We start from the raw sequence: 26,113 nt of genomic DNA, 5'->3' as shown, positions 1-26,113 counted from the left end.
TAACATTAGGAAAAGGGGTTTTAAGAAGCCCTTTTATTTCAAATGTTTTTTCGGAATTTTAACGCTTGCCTTCTCTGGCTTTAAGGCACCATAGTCAAGCCCATTATGTTCTTTGGAGTCTTTATGTTATGAAGGGCTCTAGAAAGGACAAATTTGGAAAGAAACTCGAGAACGTTCAACGGGCGCTCATCAGTATGTGTGGTGCACTAAGGTCCACCCCAACCATGGCACTTAACGCCATCCTATACGTACTGCCCATGAACATCCCCGGAAGGTGTACGACTGCGAAAGCTATCATCAGACTGAGAAAGTCTTGAACACGGGTCTGAACACTCCGAAATCCTCACTCATTTCGACTTCATACCGCGTCACTTGGATCATGGAGTTTCTAAACTGAACTCTGGCGGCTCCTTCTTCAACCATATACCGGCGAAGGAGTTGTGGGTGGGAAGAAGCCTTCGGAGGAGAGGGGCAATGAGCTTATTCACGGATGGGTCAAATGCTTGGAGGGAAGGTTGGTGTAGGGATCTAACGTCAAGAGCTCTCTATCAACTGCAGTTTTAGACTTCCGACTATTGCAGTGTATTCCAGGCCGAGGTTTCAGCCATTAAGGTAGCAGCAGATTTACTGTTCCGGAGTGCAGCCTCCTTCAGAGAAGTGACACTCAGGGCTGGTCAAAGAGTTCCTAAGCTCGCTATCAGTAGCTTCGAGTGTCTGTGTGATAAGGCTTGAATGAGTAACAGACCACAGCAAAGAAATCACAGGAAACTGTAAAGCTGAGGAGCTAACAAGAAATATTTTCCTGCAGGGCACTAACTACTCGTAAGAAACTGAGAGAGCTTAGATGGAAAACCGACTAAAAGTAAAACACGATAACGGACCGATCTGGTTTATGACACTGTTGTTGCTCTAATCGTATTTACCCTCTGCTCTACTAACTGCAATCGTTTTTGTCGTTGTTTACAGCTTTGTTGTCTTGAAATGCCGACGATGATGGCTGCTTGACGAAAAAGATGATCATTACGTGTGTGCTTTGCTTTCATTGTTGCTGCTGTTGTTTGTTTGATGTTTGCATAGAAGTACTCATGACACTCGGAGCGTTGCAAGCGGCCGCACTTTGCTGCATACACGAGTGCATCCGTCAACGAAGTCTAGTCAAGTGCATACATAAACAATGCGTTTGTGCACACAGACAGGGGCATGTTAACCAGAGCGTTTGTGTATATGTGTGCGTTGCATGCAAAGACAAAAACAACGCGCTCCACAAAAGGAACATTTTCTGCTGAACTTCTTTCTGTTGAAATGACGTTGTTTTCGCTTGTGCGACGTAATGTATGCAAATATTTAAGAAATTACTTCGGAAGTCAGAGAGAAAATTTGCATAAAGCATTTTTAAACGTTCTTAAACGTTCTGGGAATTTTCTCGCTCGCTCGGCAGGCAGACTCTTAATTTTGCTGACAAACTGTTGGTCCATGTAGTTAGAATTGGAAACAAAGTAGTTTGAAATTTTCTCGGAAGTAGTAGGAAAGTGTAAAATATAAAAAGAAAGTATTGTAATTTACATATTTCTTTGTATGTGTTTTCATAAATAACGTTTAGTTCAAGACCATGCATTTGCGTTTGTTCACATTAGTTCGAGTAAGCGGTGAAGCGTTTCGAAAGATCTTGATATATACATACGTACATACTTGTATATACCTTTAGTATAATTTAAATATATATTTTCTTATGCTGTAATTGTGCGCCAAATGGGACAAATTATCAAAATTTCGATGAAGCCAACATTATATACACTGCTGATAAGTAGTTAGTCTGCTAAGCTTATAAGACAAGCTTTGGTTTTTAGTAATATCAGATGGCGGAATGGCAAGCATTCCAGGAGGAGTAGTCATGCTTTAGTATGCCAGCGCTTGTCGCGAGTTTCAGCAGGTTTGGTGGCCCTATAAAAGGTACCTCTTCCATTGTTTTATATTATGGAGCCTATAAATTCTGAAAGCATGTTTTTTAACTATGGTTTGAGGTGGCTATTGGTTGAAATTCGTCAAAAGGCATAAAACACTCAAACAGACTTCCCCTCGATAACATTGTTTCTAATGCAGTTTGATACCCTGAAGTCAATTCGGAAAACAAATCTATCACCCACAGATATTCGGTTAGAATTTATACTACGCGCGTAATTCGAATAGGTAAATTTTTTCTTGTATCTGAAAGAAAAATTTTCAAGAGTCAGTGAAGCAAAAAATGTGAAAGCTGACAATTACAAAGATCTTGTGATTGAACCACTTACTGCCTATAAAAAATGGGTTGCAACATGTCCCTTAAATTTCACTTTCTGGACTCCCATCTGGGTTTTCCCACGAAAATTTAGGGGCCGTAAGGGACGAACATGGGGAACGGTTCCGCCAATGCATTGCTGCTATGGTGAAACGGTACCAAGGCAAGTGGAGTGCCAGTTTGCTTGCCGATTACTGCTGGACATTGTTAAGGGATACTTCAAAAAAAAAATATCGCCGAAAAACATCGATAGTAACATTTTAAGGTACTCTTTGGTTAATAATATTATAAGACAATAATATACAAATCTATCGGTGTTTTTTTTTAACAAAAATCCTCATAGTAAAAAAAACTATGCAAATCTGTGGCTACTTTCCCCATTTGTGGCAATTTTTACATAATAAACACTTTGTTCTGTTCATGTCACAAAAAACCAGTGGATTTTTATTTACCAGTGTTATTTTGACGTGATTTTTGACACAGATGTCACTGACAGTCATACCAACCTAGAAAAAGAAATTTTCGGCGAATGGGTTTTCGAGCGAAATTGAAATTAATCGGTATACTGTTTTTTTTCACGGTAGTATTCTGTAACGAAACTCCGAAGTTCTGTTCAGGAGACACCACAGTATTCTTAGTAATTTCTCAAACCTTTGTATTAAGCCAAAATATTTTTCATACTTCTTTCGAATTCTTCGATTGCGGTAGACTCTCATTGATACGGAAAGCTCTATACAATTTTTTTGATTTTTATATTCAGATATGTAACGTAGACACTCAGTTATCTTCTATGATTTGTGGTTTTTGTACCAAAATATTACTGAATTCGTTATACGCCTCCCCGAGTTTCGAATGATATTTTTCTGAGAAATTTCGAATCGACTTTCATAGATGCTTCTAAATCGAACTTCTTTATGCTTCTCTTTTAAAATGTTAATTTTTTCAACAAATATAGAGTTTTCGAAAAGTGAAGTACAAGTAAACTCCGAGTACATGTGTAGGATTAATAAAATATTATAGAACTTATAAGGCTTCGTCTTATTACAATATGTAATAAAAAATAATGTAATTGTAGTACGCCTTTATAAATAATAATTTCAGTAAGATCCGGCTTATATGCCATTTCAATATTTTGTTTTAATCCTGAGGTTATCTTTAATATAACGTGCAAAGAATTTTGAAGCCACTGAAATAAACGAAAAATTCATATTTATGTATGGACTTTCCTTTTTGCAGAACTAAGCTTACCCCAATTTAAGCATATGCCCTCAACCCATTATCATGTCATAATTCTGTAAACATTGAGCAATGAAATCTCCTCACAATTTATGCACAAAAACACACATTCAAACAAATTCCTGCTTGCTTGCAACAGATGACAGTGCAAATGGGTTCTGGTTCTGGTTTCTGCTGATTCGAAGTGCCAATATTCACATTTCAAGCGCCACGCCGCAGCGCTTGTGTCCGCTTTGCTGCTTGTTGTACATAAAACAAAATCGATAGCGGTTTAAACCGGCGATGGATGTATTGGCAAAATTTCGCACATTTTTACGACGCACTTAAACAGTTATTTCATGGCGCCATATTTCGGAAGATTCCCCCAATCGTGCATTAGATTTTGCGAAAACCAACGTTTGCGCACACATACCCACACATTCACATAAACACATATACACGGAGAGCGAGTGTGAGTGCAATGCGTTGCAATAACGTCGAGTGCCATAAAAACGAGTGAATAAATAATAATATCGCAAATATTTGTACTTTATGATTGATGTGTGAATATCATTTCCACAATACAAAATACATAAATGAGCAACCACTCAGCAGATAGCCGCAGCGCGTGTGTGTGTGCGTGAGTTGTTCCGAGTACATGTCCGCAAAAACCCATGTCCCTGCATAAGTAAACAGCGAAATCGCATTTTCACAAAGTATTTAATTCGCGCCCCTTCCTAGGGACGTACCGACAGCGAAGGACGACTGGACGGTGCTTAAAACCGCGATTTTCTCTTTATCGACTTGTGTATGTGTAATTTTATTGTGTTCGCGCATTTTCCCTTTAGGGTGGCATGAGAGGGGCTGTAGAGGAAAATGCAAAACTAATAAATATTTGAATGACCTTTGAATTCAGACCTGTAGCCTTAACAATTGTTCGGTCTGAAAACAGCAATAACTCAGAAGCGGTCCGCTTCGGCCAATGGGAGCCGCTTTAAGACCATTAGGACAAAGGCAGACCTCTATTCGTACATAGTGATTCGCCAGAAGCTAAGATATCTTGGTTGCGAGGTTCTTATGTATTTATCTTATAATCCGGACGAGACAGCAGTTATTACTCTCTCTCTCCTTCCCGTATATATTGAAGAATCTATACGGAATCGACCAATTGCCTTTGTTTGAAAAGTATTGCTTTGGAACGTAGCTTACTACACAGTCCACAGTTTCTCAATCAAAACAAAAAAAGTCGACGGAAATTGATACCGTTTTTTTTTTGCCTTCCGCATAATCATTGCTATCGTCAAAGCAACGGTATGTGCCACCTGTAGGTCATTTTTTTGGCTGGAGCTCCATGTTGGCCATTAGTCCGCTAAGTTGGGAGGTAGTTTTCGCTGCCTTTCCTGCGGCGTGCTGGATTTGTATCCAGACGGTTAGTCTGATGTCCAGTCTTACGCCTATGTAGTTTACTGCTTTTTATGGCCTAATTATATCCATAGCCGTTTGCATACTTACTTCGAGTGATATTCGTATATGCTTATTTGTTACCAGTAGTAGCTCTTTTTTTTCCGTAGCGAGCTGGATGTTGAGTGAGTCGAGCCATTCTTGGGTCCGTACCATGACCTAATTATGTTTTCTTCTCGCTACTTCTGTATTTCTTGCTGTAATTGCTATTGCAATACCTTCCACTTAGTCTATTAAGTACGATTCTTCTGGTATTGTGAGTTTTAGTATTGCATCGTAGCTGATGTTCTACAAGTCTGGGCCTAGAATGGATGCTTGTGCTGCTCCTGATGATGACCGCTATTTGTCGTGATCTCTCTCTAGTTTGGTACAATAGTTTTCTGTTACTAAGGTAGCTCCGTAGCACAGTTCTCATGTAGTCGGGGATTTTGCTATAAGGCTGTTTTCGAGAGCGTCAATCATATCCACCCAACTAGCGCTGTTGAAGGCGTTTCGGACATCTAAAGTCACCAGCAACACTATTCTTTTGTTTTCATGTCATTTGCGATGTGCGGTTTCTACACTTTCAATGACGCATTTTACAGCTGCTAGAGTTAATCTGCCGAGTCTAAACTTCCTGATTAACACCAACAGTTGCCTTTTCTAGGGTTCAGGGAATATTCCGGCTTCGAGGCAGGCGTTGTACATATTCAATAGTACTGCCGGTCGCTCCGCAGCGATTATTTTCAGGATTTCTGCTGGGATCCCGTCCGGTCCCGGTGATTTGTTGGTTTTGAACTTGCCAGTGGCTAGTTGCAGCTCTTCGATAGCAAAATGTTGAGTCGACTTGTGTTACTATTACTAATGAAACTATTTATATTCAGATCACACCAGAGTAAGTTATAGACAGGAGGAATAAATTATAGACTAAGGAAAGCCGAAAGGTGTCCATTATATCTTATTTTACATATTTTGATTAAGAATAAAAAAAATCGGAAATAAAATGAAGCTTTTTCAAGCATTTTTAGGGTTAAAAGAGAAAAGGTGACGGAAAATTTCAGTAGATTAGCTTCAAATCTCCTTGATGACGAGATTAACAAATGCAGTTTTTATGCGGCAAAATCTTGCTAAATCTAGCAGATTACTAAAATAATCTACTCAACAACCTAGTGTCGGTCGCAACATAGTAAAATTACTCATACCTTTCAGACTGAGTTGCTGGAGTATTATTTAGTGTTCCTGGAAAACAAAAATTTGCCGATTCAGATAGCGATAGTTTGAAAATTAGTCTTAGGAAAGATGTTCAGTACATTTACTTCGGAATTAGAAAGCCCATCATTGACTTTACTAATGGTTCTTATCAAACTTATAATTTAAGCCTTTTGGTTGAAGCAAAAATACGCATGGATCAATTTTAATTCAAGTTTATGCTTCAAAGCTTGTTTTCGATGTTAACATCTCATAAAGTTTCGTCAATTTTGCCAAAAACTTACACTAACTTCCTTCTAATCATGTCCCTAATGAAGTTATCGCTGTCAATTTGTATGCTTCAGTCAATTTCGTCAAAGTCTTGTTTAGTTTAGCGGAGTGCAAAATATTTATTGCTTGCATAAACGAACACACATGAGTTTGTACATGCCACCTCACTTGAAGTGCCACCCATAAACACACATACACGGCCACGTGAAAATACACGCAATAACAAACAAGTACACGCCCGTACGAGTTCATGTAAAATATTGGAGCAAATTTAATAATTCTATGTGGAGTACATGACTGGCAGCGAGCGAATGTGCCACACTTGCCACACAAGCATGAATTGCATACGAAATATGTATCACCCAACTCCACCGAACCACCGCTCCACCAGCACCACAACAGTGGCGGTTGGACTTCAAGCCCCGGGCAAAATACTTCGTTTCGTTGCGCCCGCAATACGCCGTGTGGATAACAGGGCGGTTGGCGACGCCGTGTCGGCGGCGGTGACATTTGTTGCATCGATAATTTTGTCGCCATGCCATGTGTGTGTGCGTGTGGGTGTGTGTGTATTCTTGTACGTGTGACGAGCGCTGCTTCTTTTCAATTCACGCTCGTAATTACGCCGGAAGCACGCCAAGCTCATCGTAATGCAGCCACTTAGGAGTTGGCGGGGGGCGGTTGGGCGGCTGGGTGAGCGCGGTTGGAGTACTACGTATTGCCACACAAAAATGTCGAAGTGTTGAGTCATTACGAATGCAGAATGACGATGAAATTACCGCCACTGCCAACTTGGCCGCGCAATAATGCAATAAAAATTTATGTGCTTCGCGATATTATAACTGATTACCGTTAGTTGCGCGGCGGATGGCAGTGATAAGAAGGAAGCACGGAAATGGGCGTTGAGTTGTGTATCTGGCGCGCGAATGTGAGCGTTCGTTAAAGTGTTGAGCATTTGTTTGCGTTTGCAGCAGTTAAGAAAGCAACGAGCTTTAAAATATTGGGGTGTTAAATTGCGAATGTCCTTGGTTTAGTGGAAACCTGCGAGACTTGAAGCTTTAAAAGCGTGAAAATGTTGATTTAATTTTTATATTATTAGAAATTTCTTTAACGAGTCACACTGTCTATACTAATACTTGGCATGTAATTGGAAAAAGTGGCACCTTTGTTTGGCAAAGATCTGAAGGACTTGTTCGGAAATTGTACCGTTGCTTTATATAATAATCCATGCCAACTTTTGGACAACATCTTTTGAAAAAACAGTTTAATGATTAGATCGCTTACATTATTCCTCGTTGATGGCTTCTAAATTGGGATAGTGTTGTTATACTTAAAACTCCCAGAATGTTATGGATGGCTTTCGCCCTGAAAGTAATACTTCTGGAAACAGATATTGAGATCTTGGTAGATGACGCTCAACGGATATAAAAAAACGTTTGAGGCGTCAGTTTAGCGACCACCTCTTCATTCGACGAAATTTCGTCCCAGCGAATAGGAAATAGTCGCTGAGTGTCAGATCTGGAGAATGCAGTGGGTACGGCATCAATTAGAAGCCCAATACATGAATTTTTGCCATTCACATCCCAAAACAGAAGTGTTGCTCATAAATACTAGAAAAGTAGAGGAAAGTATATCTCTAAGTATATCATTCACAACCACAACTAAGGAATCTGGGAGTAATAATAGACTCAAGACTCGAATTTAAGGATCACCTAGAATACAGTGCAGGTAAAGCGAATAAAATCCAAAACGCCTTATCAAGAATAATGGCAAATAAGGGCATAAAGGTAATGAGATCGGTTGCACAGGCTAAGAATTATCAGTGCTTGCCGAACAATGCTAGCGATGCTGTTGAAGTCATAGACAGTATGATGCCCATTGACATCCAGGGTGATGAATACGAGTGAGTATACAAGTTATCAATATAGTAGCAGCGGTGACAAACCTCACTTAAACGATGGTGGATCCACAAACTGATACTGGGCATACACTCGTGGATAGACAGACGATATGGGGAGCTGGATTTCCACTTAACCTGAAACCTAAGTAGGTAGGAGTGCCTTAGAAGCTACCTATACAGATTCCAGAACGACAATTGTCCGAATTTTCCGACGTGTTCAGAGTGCTTTGAAGGCTCTAAGCATGTATTCTTTTATTGGTCTCGCTTTTTAAGTACAAGGGAAAGACTTGGAAACTACACTCGGTGATAGTTTTACGGAACTGGAAAGCTGTCATCGAAGCGCCAGCCTCAGACGTGACAAACCTAAGACATATAGAGCAGATTGGACATCCGTCAGTCCGTGCCATGGAGAAGATTTAAATGTCTTATCACTCTCACGAAGTATGTAATGCTTAATCAGGTGGATCCGCGGGAGAGTCTGTAGTCGGGAGTAGGTTAGGTTTAGCGGATTGAAGTTCCGCACTCCGGCGTTTGATGCTTTTCCCTATTTAAAAATAAAAATAAAAAACAAGTAAGGAAGGGCTAAGTTCGGGTGTCACCGAACATTTTATACTCTCTCATGATAAAGTGATAATCGAGATTTCATTATCCATCATTTACATATTTTTCAAATACCGTATTTGTGTAAAGTTTTATTCCGCTATCATCATTGGTTCCTAAGAAGGCATCAGATGGAATTCAAAATAGCGTTATATTGGAAGAAGGCGTGGTTGTGAACCGATTTTCCCCATATCGTATATGTCATCAGGGTGTTAAGGAAATATTATGTACCGAATTTCATTGAAATCGGGGGAGTAGTTCCTGAGATATGGTTTTTGGTCCATAAGTTCGCGACGCCCACTTTTCCAAAAAAAGTACGTCCAAATATGCCGCTCCCTAATGCGATCCTTTGTGCCAAATTTCATGAGCCGATTTTGCTCATCCTCGAACTTAACCTTCTTATGGAGCCAAGAAATACGTGTACCAAGTTTCATCATGATATCTCAATTTTTACTCAAGTTACAGCTTGCACGAACGGAAGGACGGACGAACGGACAGACAGACGTCCGGATTTCAACTCCACTCGTCACCCTGATCACTTTGGTATATATAACCCTATATCTGACTCTTTTAGTTTTAGGACTTACAAACAACCGTTATGTGAACAAAACTATAATACTCTCCTTATCAACTTTGTTGCGAGAGTAAAAATACACCACAACCTTGCCAGCCGACTATTGCGTTTTCCACGCTTTGAGATGGGTTCATCGTCAATCGTGATGGAAAGGACTTCGGAGTAAAATTATATCATATAGAGGCGCAAAACTTTAGGTTTACACTTGAACATGGACGGCACCCACTTTGCACAAAGCTTTCTAATACCCAAATAGTCGTGAATGAGTGTGCTTGATATCTCAAACAACTTTGCTTTATGGTCATTACAAGAAATTTATAGACAACCTCTTTTAGAAGTCCACTGCATTCACTGTCTTCGGTGCTCATTTCATTTGCTTCCTCATTGGTTGGACCCTAAATTTATAATTTAAATGAATATTCCTATTGTTTCCGTTATAAAAGAGTATAATATAACAATAAAACCTTAAACAAATACAGCAAATTTGTGAGTGTTAAACTTTAGTCACTTGACCTATCTAAAATCCATTTAAAAACACTTTAACACTCGAGCATTATGACGCACACAAACAAACTTATCGCCCTAAGCGATTTGCACTGCAACTATGGTACCATTATAAATAGATTTCAAATTCATTTTGCATTATTTGCTTGCACTTTTCACAGAAACTCATCAAAACAGAAATATCGACGGCACATCAACGAGAATGCTCTCGGCATAATACGCAGCACACTGAATAGCGGCGGTTTTGGCCCACAGCCGCCTAACCTCAACAACGAGCTCGGCATACCAGCGAATGCAGGACCGATGAGCCAACTGGCCGCCGGCTATGGACGCCCCATATCACATGCCGGCGGTGGCATGGGTGTGGCAGCAGCAGCTGCTGCCGTTGCGGCAGCGACTAAAGAGCGTGGCATGTTCTCGCTTAGCCAACTCAATATAGACTTGGAGGAGGCGCATAACAATAATGGACGCATGGAACTGACGTGCTTGTCCACAATACCATCAGCCATAGGTCAAGGAGAGCAGTTTGCTGATTACAAGACGTACTCGGTAAAAGGTGAGTACTTAGGTTAACCCATCAAATTCTACCGTAATTTCTGCCACATTATTGACAGATGCTTCAAACTCAAACCTCAACGACAGCAGACCCTAATAAATGTTATAGCTAGTATGTATGTAGGCAATAATGTGTGTGCTTAGATATTGATGGGCGCTCAAAGCATAGGTAAAAATGAAAGCACAGGTTGTACGACTTGTTATACATACCACGTACAGTTATGTATGCGGTGTTAGAGATTTGTTGGCTGTTAAAACCCGAACCAAGTGCAATTTTACCATCGTAACATTTAGGCATAGTCGATGTTTATACATACATACATATTTTCCTAGATACATATATAAAAACAATGTTACTGCGAGGCTTAAAATTGGGCGCTCTTAGCTTTACTGTTGTACGTTCTTCGTATCCATAACTCAGGTGCGAACAGGGACCGTGACTGCTATGAATAGCTTATGAGGTTTTTGGTGAGTTTCATTGCACTCTGAAGTGATTTATGTAGGCGTAAATTTGGAAAACAAAATAATTGAGGGTTTTGCAATTTTTCTTCAGCCGGTCAGCCTATTAATCACACTTATTCAACGAGTTTGTTGATACGAATTAGAAAGAGCAAATAATTTGAAATTCTCAAGTTTTACAATTGACAAGGAGAGTTACTTTGTTGGATTGAAATGCGCTTTTATGGTGTTGTGAAGAGAAGAACTATGTAATTGGGTTCAAAGCTTGATGAAAGCTCGCGAATTCCCACGAAAGTTAAAAAATTAATAGATAACAGATTTTATCATAGTAGTTACATATTTATAAAAACACAAATCTGCTTATTTATTTGCTGTTCCCATTGTTTTCTTCGATAATTGTAAAGCTGAAATTTAGGCAATCTCATCGGACGAAATGAAGAGACTTAACAGCAATTGTAACCATCTCGTATAGATCCCTGGACAGTAATCGTTCTAGCTTACGTGAGAACCTTCCGTCAACGGCCTAACCTCACGGTGATTTTTTACAAATAATACAAGCGTTTTGCAAGTATTTTTAGTTCCAATTGGGTGGAAGGGATACCTTTTCCACCTTGCTCAAGTTCGAGGTCGATCTATAACTTCTGCCGTGCTGCGGGTCCAGAACCCGGCTGCTGAATTGAATTTTTCAATTATACCTGCCTTTAGGCTTTAACCACAGCCACCACGAATCTCCCCAAAGGGCCATACCCAATGAGCAAATTGGGGCGAAATTCAAGGTCTAACTGCTCCCTGCGGTACCGGATTTGAGTCTCCGGTCAGACCTTGTTGCTTTTACTACTACTAGTTGTGCACCAATCTAACTCAATGACTGGTGACATTTGTCGCTTGAACTTCAAATGTCTTTTCATTAGAAGGAACTTTCATTCACTTCTAACAAGACTATGCTAAAATTTCGAGGCAAGCCCAAAGATACAATCATAGTGCATATTGGATTTTAGTCGCCTCTAACGACAGGCATACCTTACCGCGGTAAAATTCTACCCCCTGCCCGCTGGGGGTCCTTAAACACAAAGATATAAAGTATAATGAGTAGGAGGTTACCTGGCTAGAAAAAAACGGTGGTTACTAACTTATTTATAAGAACATTTCTAATATTTCGCCATCGAAAAAGTGCTCTGTAAAGAGAAAAACCTGATACGAGGGAACGGTACGGGGTACAAACGTCCTGCTTGTAACTCTGGACGAACCGCTTTATTAATATACTTCAATTATTATTCTTCAGACGAGAGATTATATGGAAAAGTCGAATAGGATGTTGTTGAAAACATTATTTGCTTTAATACGTAGGTTGCCGTACATAGTATTTAAGTATTTGGCAATCCTGTAGCAATCTGCCAACTCATAACTTTAACGTAAAGAACGTTTTAACATACGATTGCTAGTTAAGTTGTTTACAGTTACTTAAAATATTCATCTAAACAAAAAAAGCAAACCCGAAATGGCTCGCTCTTCATCACGACAATACGAGCTCTCACACATCGACTGAAACAACTTGCATTGATTTGATAAGTCATTCACCTGACTTGGTCCGAATTACTTTGTTTTACTCCCGTATGTGAAACATAAACGGTAAGGCGGTTGATGCGTACAGAGCATATGTTTTGAATAAACCTCAATGAGAGTGACAAAAGTTCTTCGACAATTGATTCAGACGCATGCAAAAAGTGCACAAATCTTAATGGAGCATATGTTGAAAAACAATGCCGAAATAAAAAAGAAACCTCGTACCAACTGGGAAATTGTAGAAACCGTCAGTGCTTGTTCTAAATATGGAACGTCCTTATTAAATATCAAATCAAATCAAAATCAAATCCTCTTATCAAATGTGTATCAAAAATAGAAATGTATGCCCATAGTATATCGTACATACCTACATGCATATACATATACATAAATAATAAGTGAGTTCGTACTTATGTAAAGTACTTGTTGCTGTATACTTTGAAGTGCTAACATAAAAAAGACCGCCGGAAGTGGCACGTGGCTAACTGCTCCTACGCTTATCCCGCCACAAAAGATTTGTGTCCAAATGTGTTGACAACTTGAAAGCAATTTCTAATGACAATCATTTATGTTTGTTAAATTTATATTTAAATAGTCAAAAGCAGCAGAGCAGCGGCAAGACAATGCGTACCTCATCATTGCCATCATCATTTTGTGCTGCCGCAGCGACCAAATTATCCTTATCACTCATGCTATTATTGTTGGCGCTGCCGTCGTTTTGCACTTGTGTGTGTGTGCCTAGAGGTATAATTCAACTGTTTCGCGTTCGCAATTTTGGCTGTCTAAAATAATTTATTTTTAAGCAGAATCCACGCAATGCCTTTCCTCCCGCATACAAATATTTGGCAGTTGAACACGCTTGCTACATGCATACAAACATACATACGAGTACTATGGAGGAGTACATGTGTGCGTAGATAATGCTTGGGCAAATGTTTGCCTTTGTTTTAGGGTTCTGCTCATATTTCTGTGATGTTTACACGTAAAAACTCGGAATTGTCAACATTAGGGTGCGACGTTTGATGTGGACGGATGTGGATGTAGCAAATAGCGAGTTAATAACGCATACGCACACTCTGCATACAGTTGAGTGTCCAATAAAATCAGTTTCTATTTCATTTTATAATTTTATAGCCGTTAATTAGATTGTGTTGATATTAAATACGTACAAGAATTTCATTGAAATGAATAGAAAGTATTCAAACACACATTGTGATATCAATTATACATTTTTAAGAAATATTGTAGAAATCAATTAGATTGATTATAAATTGAAAGCGTACAAAATAAGTTTTCGAGACAATGATGAGGCTCATTTCTGGCTGAATGACGTTGTAAGCATGCAAAATTTCTGCATCTTGGATGAAGAGCAACCTGAAGAGATTAAAGAGCTGGAGAGCCAGTGGAATCATCGGTCCACATTTCTTCAAAAATGATGCCGGTGAGAGAGTAACCGTCAATGGTGACCGTTATCGCGCCATGATAACCGACAATTTGATGCCTGAAATTGAAGCTCGTGATCTCAGCTACATTTGGTTTCAACAAGATGGCGCCACTTTCATCCAATCGCATCAATCAATGGATTAATAATTAATGAAAAATTATTATTTTTTCTTTAAAAATGTTGGGAACCTGGAAATGGATCACTCTTTACATGAAAATGTTAAAGAACCACTCGAGTAACAATAAAGAAACGGGTGTGCTTAATCGAAACCGGTCACAATGCTCAATGACCAAATGGCCACAGCAACTCCGTTTGCATATCTCCACCCATTTACGTCATTTTCGATGGCCCAGTGGAGCATTTCTGCTGGAATTTCGGCTATAGTGCGCTGAATGTTGCTTTTGAGCTGCTCGATCGTTGTTGGTTATTTGGGGTAATGGTTGGCAGCCATTTACCTGGGACATTTCCCGAAATTAATGGGTCCGTGTTTAGACGCAAAAAATTAAGCGGCACGCCGTCTTCTTGGAAATAAAGATCATTTACGTCGATTTAGTCAAATTCTGGTAAAAAGAAAGTCAGTTAAAACGTGATGTAAAGCCCACTAATGATGATAATGGTATTTCCAGCCGCATTTTGAAAGAAACAAGGCCCTCTGATGCCGCCATACAACAATCCCCACTAAACTGTTAATTTTTGACTTTGCAATTGCGTTTTCTAAACCCCAGGAGTATTTGACTCACCCCAATAACGACAATTTTGTTTGTTGACGAAGCAATTAAGCCAGTTATCGGCCTCACTTGAGAATTCGACCAATAATCCGAAGGTTTATACCAAAGCGAGACGTGACATAATAAAAAGGCAAATCTTACTTAGAAAATTTTATCAGCTAGAAATTCCTTTTAAAGGGTCAGTAGGGTAATGTTTTTTGATTTTTTTTTGCATTTTCTGTTCCCTTTTACCCTTAGATATCATGTAGAAACACACTTTACCATTACTCAACTACTCAACCGATTTCCTTATTTTTTTTTTTAAATGTTCACAAAACGACTGGCTATCGTCTCTACTAGATTCATAATTTTTTATAGTTTTTTGACAATGTTATGACAAAATTTATGTAAAAAAACATGGGGAAAAATTAAAAAAAAAATGTTAATTACTTTTTTATTTATCAACATTTTTTCATGATTCTGGTAGGTACGATAACCATTCACGTACTTTTCAAGAATAAATTGGGTTTTTGTGTTTCAGACGATCCAATTATGAGAAATCGTGTTCGCCAATGAAAAAACGCATCTCATTCACCCGGCCGTTTCTCCCACAGATGTCATCAAAACATTCCGAAAAAAATTGCGTATACACTCCACGATATTCCTCATGATATATGTATGAAAAAAGTTTTATTGCAGAATAAAAATTTCTATGAAAAAAATGTCAAAAAACAGGCCAGATTACCCTACTGACCCCTTAAATATTCTACCATACTATAAAGCGAAATGCTATATTCTGAAAGTCAGATATATAATATTCAAAAACTAAGTTGTTCTAAAGATTTGATTTGAAAAATACCTTTAAAGTAATTATTTATCGTAGCGGTAACACTGGGATCTAAATACATAGTGTTGTTCATAATGGTAGTGACATATAATGGCAAAGCGAACTTGTTTCGAAATCGAAATACGAATCTTGGGATTCCTCTGCCGTTCTAAGGAAGTTTAAAATAAACATTAAGGCGCACAACATCCTACTTACCTCCTAAGTATATACGCCGATTTAAAATAAAAAAAACAACACGAAAAAACGTAAATTTCGGTCCCTTAGTCATCTCAAACACAAAATATCCCTTACAAGAACTTAATTTTGATCGGTCAGTCAAGAGAGATGTCGGGCACTCTTGCTATATCTCTAACACTAGCCTGACGATTTTCAACCACCACATCATCCCCAACGAGGCATGTCTTCAACGATCTTTAGATCGTCTTTGAAGGCTTTGTACTATAAGCCTTTTCACCAGCAACACTTAATACATGTTTTTGTATACTAATTTAGCGTTAATATTCTTTATATTCTATCCAACCTCAAATAAACGACAAAAACTAGGACATTCATAACAGAGAAACACTCACCCTAATCAACAAACGAAAAATCTACAAGGTCTATCGCAAAAGAAACAGAACGTTTTAAATATATCTAGTGGCGCCACCTATACCTGGGTATATGAAATAAAAAGTTTGATCCCTTGTTGACATTTCGCAAAAATTTTAAGACAATTGGATAACTACAATCGATGTTATCGATCAAAAAGTGACAGCAGCTTTTGGTCATCGGTCGTAAAATGCATTTTGAACAAAGAGCAAATATTAAATTTTGTTTTAAACTTGGGAAAACGTTTACTGAAACATTTCAAATGATGAAAAAAGTTTATGGTGATCATATGGTTTAAGCGATTCCAAGAAGGACGTGAGGACCTCTGTGACGATCAGAAGTCGGTCGTCTTCAGAAGTCAAAAATGAAGACAATGCTCATTTTTTTTACGCTTCCGAGGGTATTGTACACCGAGAGTTCGTCCCACCTGGCCAAAAGATTAATACTGTGTTTTACCTTAGTGTTATGAAGCGTCTTTTGTCACGCATTCGTCGTGCTCGACCACAATACCGTGAGGCGCCGTGTCATCGTTCGACGCTTGTCACTGATTTTTTGACAAAAAACTCCATATTAACCATTAATCACTCACCCTACACACCTGATCTGGCACCCTGTGATTTTTACCTATTTGGAAAACTTCATTTGCCCTTGAAATGTCCTGAAACCACATTTCAGCTATCCAATAGGCGACGACCGATATTCTCAAGAGCATTCCGAAAAATGATCTTAAACACTCATTTGAAATGCTAATTGACCGGGCTAAACGCTGTATCGAAGCACAAGGAAACTACTTTGAATAAAAAAATATAACTTTTGAAAAATATAAATTTTTTGTTGTTTTCTTTAACAGTCCTGTTTCTTTTGCGACAGACCTTGTATTTCCGGCTTTATTTCATGCTAAGTTCGTCATCCGCATGCCCGAAAAGACACCTCTTCAGATTTGATGCATTGGCATTATTTAAGCATGCCTACACGAAAATACCAATACTTAATAAAAAGTACATAGGTACATGTGTATATTTGTATATATGTATGTATATTTTATGACTCCACTGAATATATGGCACAGTAAACCTCATAGGAAGTCATTAAGTTGTACATTAAATGGGCGCTTTCAAGAAGAAAAGTGAAACGCACACACGTATGCATATCGCTGTATTGCTGGTGGGTGTGCGCTGTGTACAGTTACTGAGTTGGCGTCAAAACTGTCGTAAATTGTGAGAAATAATTGTGAGCCATTGTTTCTGCGGACTAACAAGCAACGCCGCCGCCTCATGAGCTATGGCAGAGCAGTCATTTACAGCTCACACACCGCACCGCCCTTTTCTTACTTCTTACACACATTACGACTTTCACCTGTTGTAATCAGCAACAGTAAGCAGTCAGGCTGTCCTTTGCTTTGCATTAAAATATCGTTTTTGTTTTTGCCTTCGCCTTTGCCTTTGCCGTTGCGTTTGTTGCTGTTATTGTGACTGCTTGACGAGCTGGGCGGACAGGGAAATGAATGGCGCCTAGTCATGCGGCTGAGAGGCCTATTATGCGGCAAAGGATCCTAGTAATTTATTACACACACACATATACACGCGGGCGGCGAAGGGCTCAATTTCTTTGCTGTCGTCTTTCGGAAAATGCGTAGAAAATTAATTTGCATTAACCACAAAAGCCACCGCACACAACAACAAGGCATTAAACAAACTGTGAACCATCTACATTTGTATGTGTGTGTGTAGCCTAGAGGCACATTGTGGAGTTCGTTTGCATGTGTGTGCGTGTCTTTACTGCCATTTTGTTTAGTTTTTCGGCAGTTTATGTGCTAAAAGTGAAATAAAGTAAAAGTGCGAGCTAAGTTGCAATAGCAACAACAATAACGCCTTCACATCTCAACTCATAAATAATTAATTGTGCAGCCTGTCAATGCGATGTGCCAAGGCAAAACGGTATTTAATGCCTCTGCTGTCACTCCGATCACTGCTCAACTTCCACATCCAACAACAATTGGACAAACTGATGGCTTGCCAAACCAACAACACCACCTCTCAGGCGCTCACCCGTATTGTCGACCAATCATCGCTGCCAGCAGAGATTAGCCGAACAAAGTTTCACTTTCACTTTCACTTCTAATCCGCCAAATGCACGTACAAATGGGCAACAAATCAGAACATAGAAAATCCTTTAGTCAGTCATTGGATTGAATTGCTTTCCGAATATTTCTTTCGACTGACCTTTCCCACAAATCCCGCGTTTAGCCAGCAATTGCCAATTGCTTTTCCAACCACCACGCCGCCCCATCTTCTTCTGTGCCAAATGGATTTGTCGCACAGCTGAGACAGCTGAGTGCTCCTTTGAGCGCGGTAAGCTGCCGAGTGTGTTCCTGCTTAATCCTTGTTTGTTTGGTTGACATTTTTGTTTCGGGTTTCATTGCACAAATGCGCTGTTGAATGCTTGTCGACAGTATTTTCTGGTATCTGGCAAAGTTTCGGTTGAAGTTGACTTGGAATTTCGTTTGTGGATATTCACACCAGTTGTATGAGTTGCTCGACTGAATTTGGGTCAAGTTAACACGCACTTATTCGGCTCAACCTTTTTCCGTTTTCATATATCAATTATTTAAAACTGAATCCACGCCATCAATCAAGCAGTCATAGCTGGACGGATATTCGTTAGCTCATATCCGGTGGGCTTGAATATGAAATTCAAATAAATACTCGTGTCGCCTCCTCTTTCGCTTAACATTCTCTTCTATCTGAGCGTGTGCCTGACGTTGAAATTTAATATTCAATACTTTTAAAGTGTTAGCCGGATTAAAAATCTTATTGTCAGTTAAAAAATCTGAGTGGTGTGGCAAGTAGTACGCATTCGTGTAACAAATTTGGTGAAAAGTTTGTTTTTCCTTTTATAAAGTAGCAACAATATTAAAGGCGACTTTGTGTGGGATTAATGAGAAAATAGAAATCGGATATTACAATTCTCCAGTCATTGCTGTAGTAAATAATTGGAATTTGTATAATGTAGAGGCATTGAATCTTCAAATCAACTAACGTATTAAGTCTTAAACTGCTGAAACATTTAGTTTTCGACTGTCTCTCTTTTTATCCCTTACGGAGAAAGTCAAAAGTACACTGCAAACGAGAATAATATGGTGAAGAACATTTTTATTGTTGAGAAAGCCAAGTAGCTCCGAAAGTTTAAGGGACTTAACGAGACCTTGAAGTAGTGGAGTGCTCTAAAAAAGACCATACTGGCAAAAAACCTCGAGAGTTATCAACGGGTGGCGCTCATCAGCAGGTCCACCCCAACCATTGCACTTAACGCCATCTTATACATAGTGCCCGCCGGAGGTGTATGGCTGCGAAAGTGACAGACTGAGAGAATGTGGGTTCTTAAAAGAACTTTGAAAACTCGGATATCGTCACATACTTTGACTTCTTTGAAAAAAAAGGTTGACTCAGAATGACACACCCTAATACATATGTTAGAACGTGAATTTTTCTGTTTTTATATCGCAAACAGAATAGGTTTAGTTTGCCACGAAGTTGGTAACACCCAGAAGAAAACTTCAGAGGCTCTATGAAGTAAATGTGTAAATGCTTAGCTTGACAAACTGAGCTGTTTTAGCCATGTCTGTCTTTCTGCATATACGCATACTAGTTTATCAAATTTTGAGATATCTATCTGAAATGTCGCAAATTCTACCCAAAAAGCTTCCTCGGAAACATATTGGGCCACGATAGGATATAGCTGCCCATAAGGAGAACTCTCTTATTTGACAAGATATATTAAGAAAATTTGGCAAATTTGGCCAGCGCTATACTCTTCCAATATATTATTCAGATCGGCATACTATAGCATATACATAGCTGTCATACTATATGGTTGATCAAAATCGAAATAAAGTTTCTTTTGCTATGCAAGTATTCTTGTTTCATCAGAAAGGTCATCAGGTATTTTTGCTTTATCAGAAGTTTAATGTAGTTCACATTTCATACCCTTTCAGCAATTTTTTTGTTTTGCCAAATTTCCTGCATTAGTTCATTAAGTAGACGGTTGGTGCTTTCGCCTTTTGGTTATTTTTAACTCATGACTGATTCATTTAGTTTGCTTATTAGAAGCATCGCACAGCCACTTAGCAAGTGACCTTTTTTAACTGCCGGAGCTCAGTTACTTCTACGGACGGCTTAAGTGCTGCACTTAAAATAACTGAAGACCTTACTTGTAATGCCAACCAAAAGCACAGTTACACAGACTATTAAACATATCTAAACATTTACAATACCATATATATATACCATTTATACATATATACCATATAAAAAGATGTGTTTGGGTGTTCTCTAAGCTTGGCGGCTTAGCTTCGCCGCCATTGCTCAATTAATTTCATCAATTTACCTTCGCTCCAAATGTCAATCTAATACTTTAGCAACCAATTTCGGCAGTTACGGCGCCACCACTGCCAGCAGCCGGCAATGAGGCGAAGCTAAGCGCGGGTTGGAGTGTATTTTGAACGCTTTTGAAATTTACCTCCAAATTAATTTTTATTTCTTTCTTTCTATTTTCTCTTCCATGTGCCGCACCACCACCGCTTGCGTCACCTTTAAATCACCGCACATGCTACCAAATACTTATACACCGGCTGACGAACTACGCCCGGCTACCCACCACAGTTGAACTCATGCGAGCGGAAACTTCGTCGACAACAACAACGGCACCCAGCATAGGGATGGCAGCATTAGGGAACGGCGCCTCACATGCCGCGGAAACAGCGGCGGCGGGACGGCCAACAATGAGCCTAACATTCGGCACCCGCTACACATGGGTCACAGTGGCAACGCTGGCAGCTGTGTTGCAGATGTTGTGCTATTGAAGGCGCCAATAGGAAGCTACAAAGGGCAGCGGCACCGGCCCGCCGCCGTTGAGTGCCACCGCCTTCGGTTTGTGCTGCAGACCTGCGACGGCCCACCGAACCACCGACCGAAGGTAATGGAAAATATAGACAAAATAAAAGGCCCGCTGTAGCTGCAACTACAACTACAATTTGACCCAGCTGATATGTACCTTTAGAAAAATATCCATCTCCATTTCTTCAACAAAACGCGAAGCAGAGTACAGAAACAAACAGGCAAAACAAAAGTACACACACACATGCATACACACGCACACTTAATAACAGCCGTGCATATTTAGCAGGTGCAGACGCAGGGGAGGTGCAGACGAGTGCGCATAAAAATAAAAATGAAACGGTGAAACGTAAAATGGAAAAATCAAAATGCGAAAAGGTGAAGCGGTGATTGTGTACTTGCACTGTTGTTGTTGTTTTTGTTAGATGTAAAGGGCCTGGGCGGTGCCGCTGCCGTTGTCAGTGCCGGCTGGCCAAGGTGCTGGGCAGCCGGGCGGCAAACAATGGATAATGACTGCATGTAAAAAGTAGGAATTAAAACTGTAGCAGAAGAAGAAGAAGCAGACGAGGCGGGAGCAGAAGTAGTATAGCATAATAAATATAAAAATATATCAAATTAGAACAAGTAAAGCAGGCAGCTGCTAAAAGGGAAAAGCAACAAAAGACAACTAAATGCACCGAAAAAAAACAAGAAAGAAATTGAAATTTTAACTGAAAAACTTTGTGAACTTTAAAGGGAAAACACACACACATACACAAACAACAAATATATACGAGTCTAAACTACGAGGCAACCGGAGAACCGGAAAACGAACAGACTAAACTTAATTGCACAAAAGAAATGAGGCGAAACGTCCGCCCCACCGGCGACTAGCGACTGACGACTGTGCGCCGAGCACAACATATGTATGTGTAAGTGTAAATGTAAGTGTTTGTGCTTGTGCTTGTATTTAGTTGTATAGGTGTGCAAAACTGTAGGTGTATATGTACATGTGTAAACAACGGCGCAGACTTCGTTGTTGTAGGGGGGCGAGGAAACTTTTGAGAAGCTTTACTTATTTGCTCGCAATGTAAGACGAAATAAAACAATAATTTTTCTTTTCTATGAAAATTGAAATACAAATAAAAATTCAAGTAAAAATAAATTACTAAAAACAAAAAGTGCAAATTAACAAAAACAAGAAAAACAACACAGTGACGCAACATAGAGCATTAGTTGAGCGTAAAGTTTCAATGAAGAGGAAAAGTTAGCCATCCGAAATCTACAGAGCTGTGCTCGAAGTGTGCATGTGCGGTGTGTTTTTGTAACTTGTAATAAACAGTAATAAAAAGGGTAGTCAAAGGATAATAATTTTTTAAATGCAACCATTTAACGAAGCACACATTTGGCGGTAAGCTTCCAAGTCAGTAGTGGAATTGGCAAAGTTTTTTACCTAGACGAGTAGCATTTTCATACATACACACATACATATATATATATTTATATAGTAAAATACTCGTACGCTAGCAAAAGTGTTGCAAGTTTTGTGTACATTTTAGCGCAATGTTATGGAAAAAAGTAAATTAAAAGAATTTTGTGTATTTGCAACTACTTTCTTCAGAAATTTGCAGTATTTTTTTTTTTTGTGAAATTGAGAGCAGTGCTTACAAATTTGCTTCTGTGTCATAAAATAATTACCGTTGTTAGATAATCGATGTGAATAAGCCAAGCATATGTGTGCTTACTTTTATGAACTTTTTTGTTAATATTTAAATTTTTTCCTTTCCTTTTCAGTAGGTAATTTTATAATTTTTTTTTTTAAATATTTTAATTAAGTAATTAGCTTAATTATTTTTTTTTTATTTTTGCAACTTAATTCAATTATTTAGTTTAAACTGAGTGATTTTTATTGGCCTTATTTAATGTTTTGTAGTTTTTTTTTTTGACTTTAATTTTTTTTATATTCTGTATAATTCAAGTTAATTTTTTATATTCATTTAGTTTATCTTATTTTATTCAATTTTTTTTTGTTTTTTCTTTTGTTATTTTAACTAAATTTTAACAACATTTTTATTTCAAAATAAAATAAAATGCAATAATCTTCCGAAATGAAATAAAGCCAATTTTTTTTCATTTTAAGCTAATTTATTTTGCTTTAAATTATTTTAATTTTTGTAATTACTTTTTTAATTTGTGTAATATGAATTTTGATCTTAATTTTAATAATATTTTTTTTGTGTTTTTGTAAAATAATTTAATTATTTAATTCTAAGTGAATGATTTTTATTTGCTCAATTTTTTGTTTGTTTTTTAATTTTTGCATTGTTCTATTTGTTGTATAACGTAAGTTAATTTTTTTTATTCTCACTTTGTTTATCTCATTTTATTCAATTTTTTTTTGTTTTTTCTTTTGTTATTTTAATTAAATCTTAACATCATTTAAGTTAGAAATAAAGCAAAAAAATATTTAATTAATTTTAAACTATTTTATTTTGATTTAATTTTTTTAATTTTTGTAGTAATAATTTTGATTTTAATTTTAATTAAAATTTTAGTTTTAATTTTTAATTTCAAAGTTTATCTTTAATATTAATTATAATTTTGATTTTGAATTTATATTTATTATTATATTATCTTATATTTTTTTATAATTATTACAAATTTTTATTTTTAATTTTATAATTAATTTTAATTTATTTTTATTCCCAACCTTTGTTTTATTTAAAATATTATTTTTGTTACAAATTTCGAAATTTTTCATTTTAATCGTAATTTTAATTTTAAATTTTGTTTTAGTTTTAATTTTTGCTTTCTTCTTCTTAAGTGGCGTAGACCAATTGGTGCCACGTAGCGAAAAGAATTTTTGCTTTAATAAATCTAATTTTAACTTTAATTTGATTTTTGTTTTAGTTTAACTTAAATATATATTATTTTTTGCATTAATGTATTTTAATTTTAATTTAGTTCTTAATTTTAAATTAAATTTATTTTATTTTATATCGTTCTAATTTATTTTAATACAAATTAAGGTTTACTTTGATTTTAACTTTAACTTTAATTTTTTTTTTGTAATTTTTTAATCATAATTTTAATTCAAATTATTTTATTTTTATTTATTTTGTCTTAATTTATTTTAATAATAATTTTATATTATTTTAATATAATTTATTTTCTTTTTTAAGTTTGATATTAATTTTAAATTTGATTTTTCATATCAATTTGTTAATTTTTATCTTAATTTTAGTTTTTAATTTAAATCTTTATATTAATATTAATTTCACTTAAAATTACTTGTATTTATTTTAGTCTTTAGTTTAATTTAAATTATTTTATTTTGCTTTCATTTGTTGTAATTTAATTTATAGTTTTAAATAAAATTTTAATTTTTTTTATTAACTTTATTTATCTTATTTTATTATATTTTATTTTAATTTAATTAATTCATTTTTTATTTTATTTGTTTATTTGTTTATTTTATGTATATGTTTTTCAATTCAGAAAATCTTTCTATAAATTTATTTTTTTTTAATATTTGAATTTTTTTAAAGTTTCTCGGCAGTTTTCAAAGAAAACGAGGCTTTTGCTGCGCAAAAATTGAATCCATTGCAGAATTATGCGAATAGCCATTAATTTATTAGAGCAGTTTACAGTGTTTTCCAAACTACAAGCAAAATATCCACCCACACAAATAATATACATACATACATACATAGAAACCTAGTAGTTAGTTAAAGGCAATGCTGCAACGCATTAGCAAATGAAGTAGCGAACAATTTTCCATATTTTTCGATGTGTGTGTTACTCCAAAACTATTTACAAAGAAATACATAGCAACATATATGTCTGTACATAACTATAAATATGTATGTGCAAGCAAATAACCAAAACTCTAGGAAAAATATTCAAGTAAAAGTTTACCTTCTAGATAACAATTAAAATACCTATAGTACATACAAACAGTAATACATACATGCATATATGGATATGTATGTGGCAGGCAGCAACATATGCGCATAAAACAACAACACATATAGCTAAGCAAAAAAAAAAAAGAGAAAACAAATGCGCAGAATAGTTGCTTTTCAGTGCGTCCGAGGCATGAAAGCAAAATTACTTACAACAACAAAAATCATACATATAGCCAGATAATATCCAATGAATACCCAAGAAGCTTAAGAATACAATCAATGTTGAGAACAAAGTGAATACCAAACTTAGTCAAGTTGCCCATTTACAAAAACAAAAGCAAGTGAGATATTTACAATTTTAGTAAATACGCAAATTGCACACATATTTGTATGAGTGTTAGCATATAATACATATGTGTTATGTTATATATATACATATGTACACATATGTATGTGTATTTTTGAGTGTTAAGCGCCAGCCATTAGGGATGCCGATGTGGTTAGATTTATTTAGCGCAAAAATTGTTGACTTGTCTGATTTTTTATGGTGGCATTGTGTTTGAATTTGTAATGTCAACGCTTTGGTTTGCAACACATATTTTTAAAAAAGAAATAAAAATCATAAAATATAGTTAATTGTCTATAGCAGAATGGTAGCAGTGAGCGCTGAGTGTAGTTAGGTTAAATTAATAGAAACAATTTGTGTAGATCAATGTGTAAAAAGCAAAATAAATAATAATTAAATGCCGTTATAGCAAATATTTGGCGAATAAAAGTATGTAGACATATGCGCGAATATGTATAAAGTTTTTGTAAGCAAGGAAACAAGCCATACCACAACAACACTTGAGGGCGAACAAATCATCTTAATGCTTTAAATGTCTACATAGAAATAGTTAAACCTATGCATTCATACATACACACATAAATAGCATGAATATGAAATAATCATTGCAAGTTGGTATGAAAAATTCAAATTTAAACCGAAAAAAACCGAAAATTAATGGATTTCCTAAAAGAGTACTATATTTAGGTATTTTATATTGGTAAGCTTCTTTACAAAAACAAAGCAAAAAAACAAAAACAAATTAATAAAAAAACACAAATATGAACTCCTATATATATGTATATGTAAGTAAATGTATGAGCCTGCGAAAAAAAATTCTACAAAAAAATTGTAAAGA

The 26,113-nt window shown here is 36.8% G+C and overlaps 1 protein-coding gene across 1 annotated transcript in view; it reads left to right on the top strand.

Moving 5' to 3' along the window:
* Positions 1 to 22,742, top strand: part of LOC120777254 — a 145,063-nt gene extending 122,321 nt beyond the window's left edge. Inside the window, exons 8-9 of the mRNA XM_040108454.1 lie at positions 10,146 to 10,540; positions 20,809 to 22,742. Coding sequence (XP_039964388.1) covers positions 10,146 to 10,540; positions 20,809 to 21,008 — 595 coding nt within the window. The 3' untranslated portion in view covers positions 21,009 to 22,742. The remainder of the gene's footprint in view (positions 1 to 10,145; positions 10,541 to 20,808) is intronic.
* Positions 22,743 to 26,113: the final 3,371 nt, after the last annotated feature.

Source organism: Bactrocera tryoni, chromosome 1, assembly GCF_016617805.1.
Source record: "Bactrocera tryoni isolate S06 chromosome 1, CSIRO_BtryS06_freeze2, whole genome shotgun sequence".
Taxonomy (NCBI): domain Eukaryota; kingdom Metazoa; phylum Arthropoda; class Insecta; order Diptera; family Tephritidae; genus Bactrocera; species Bactrocera tryoni.
Note: the sequence above shows the minus strand (reverse complement) of the source record. Positions and strands in the feature narration are given on the sequence as shown.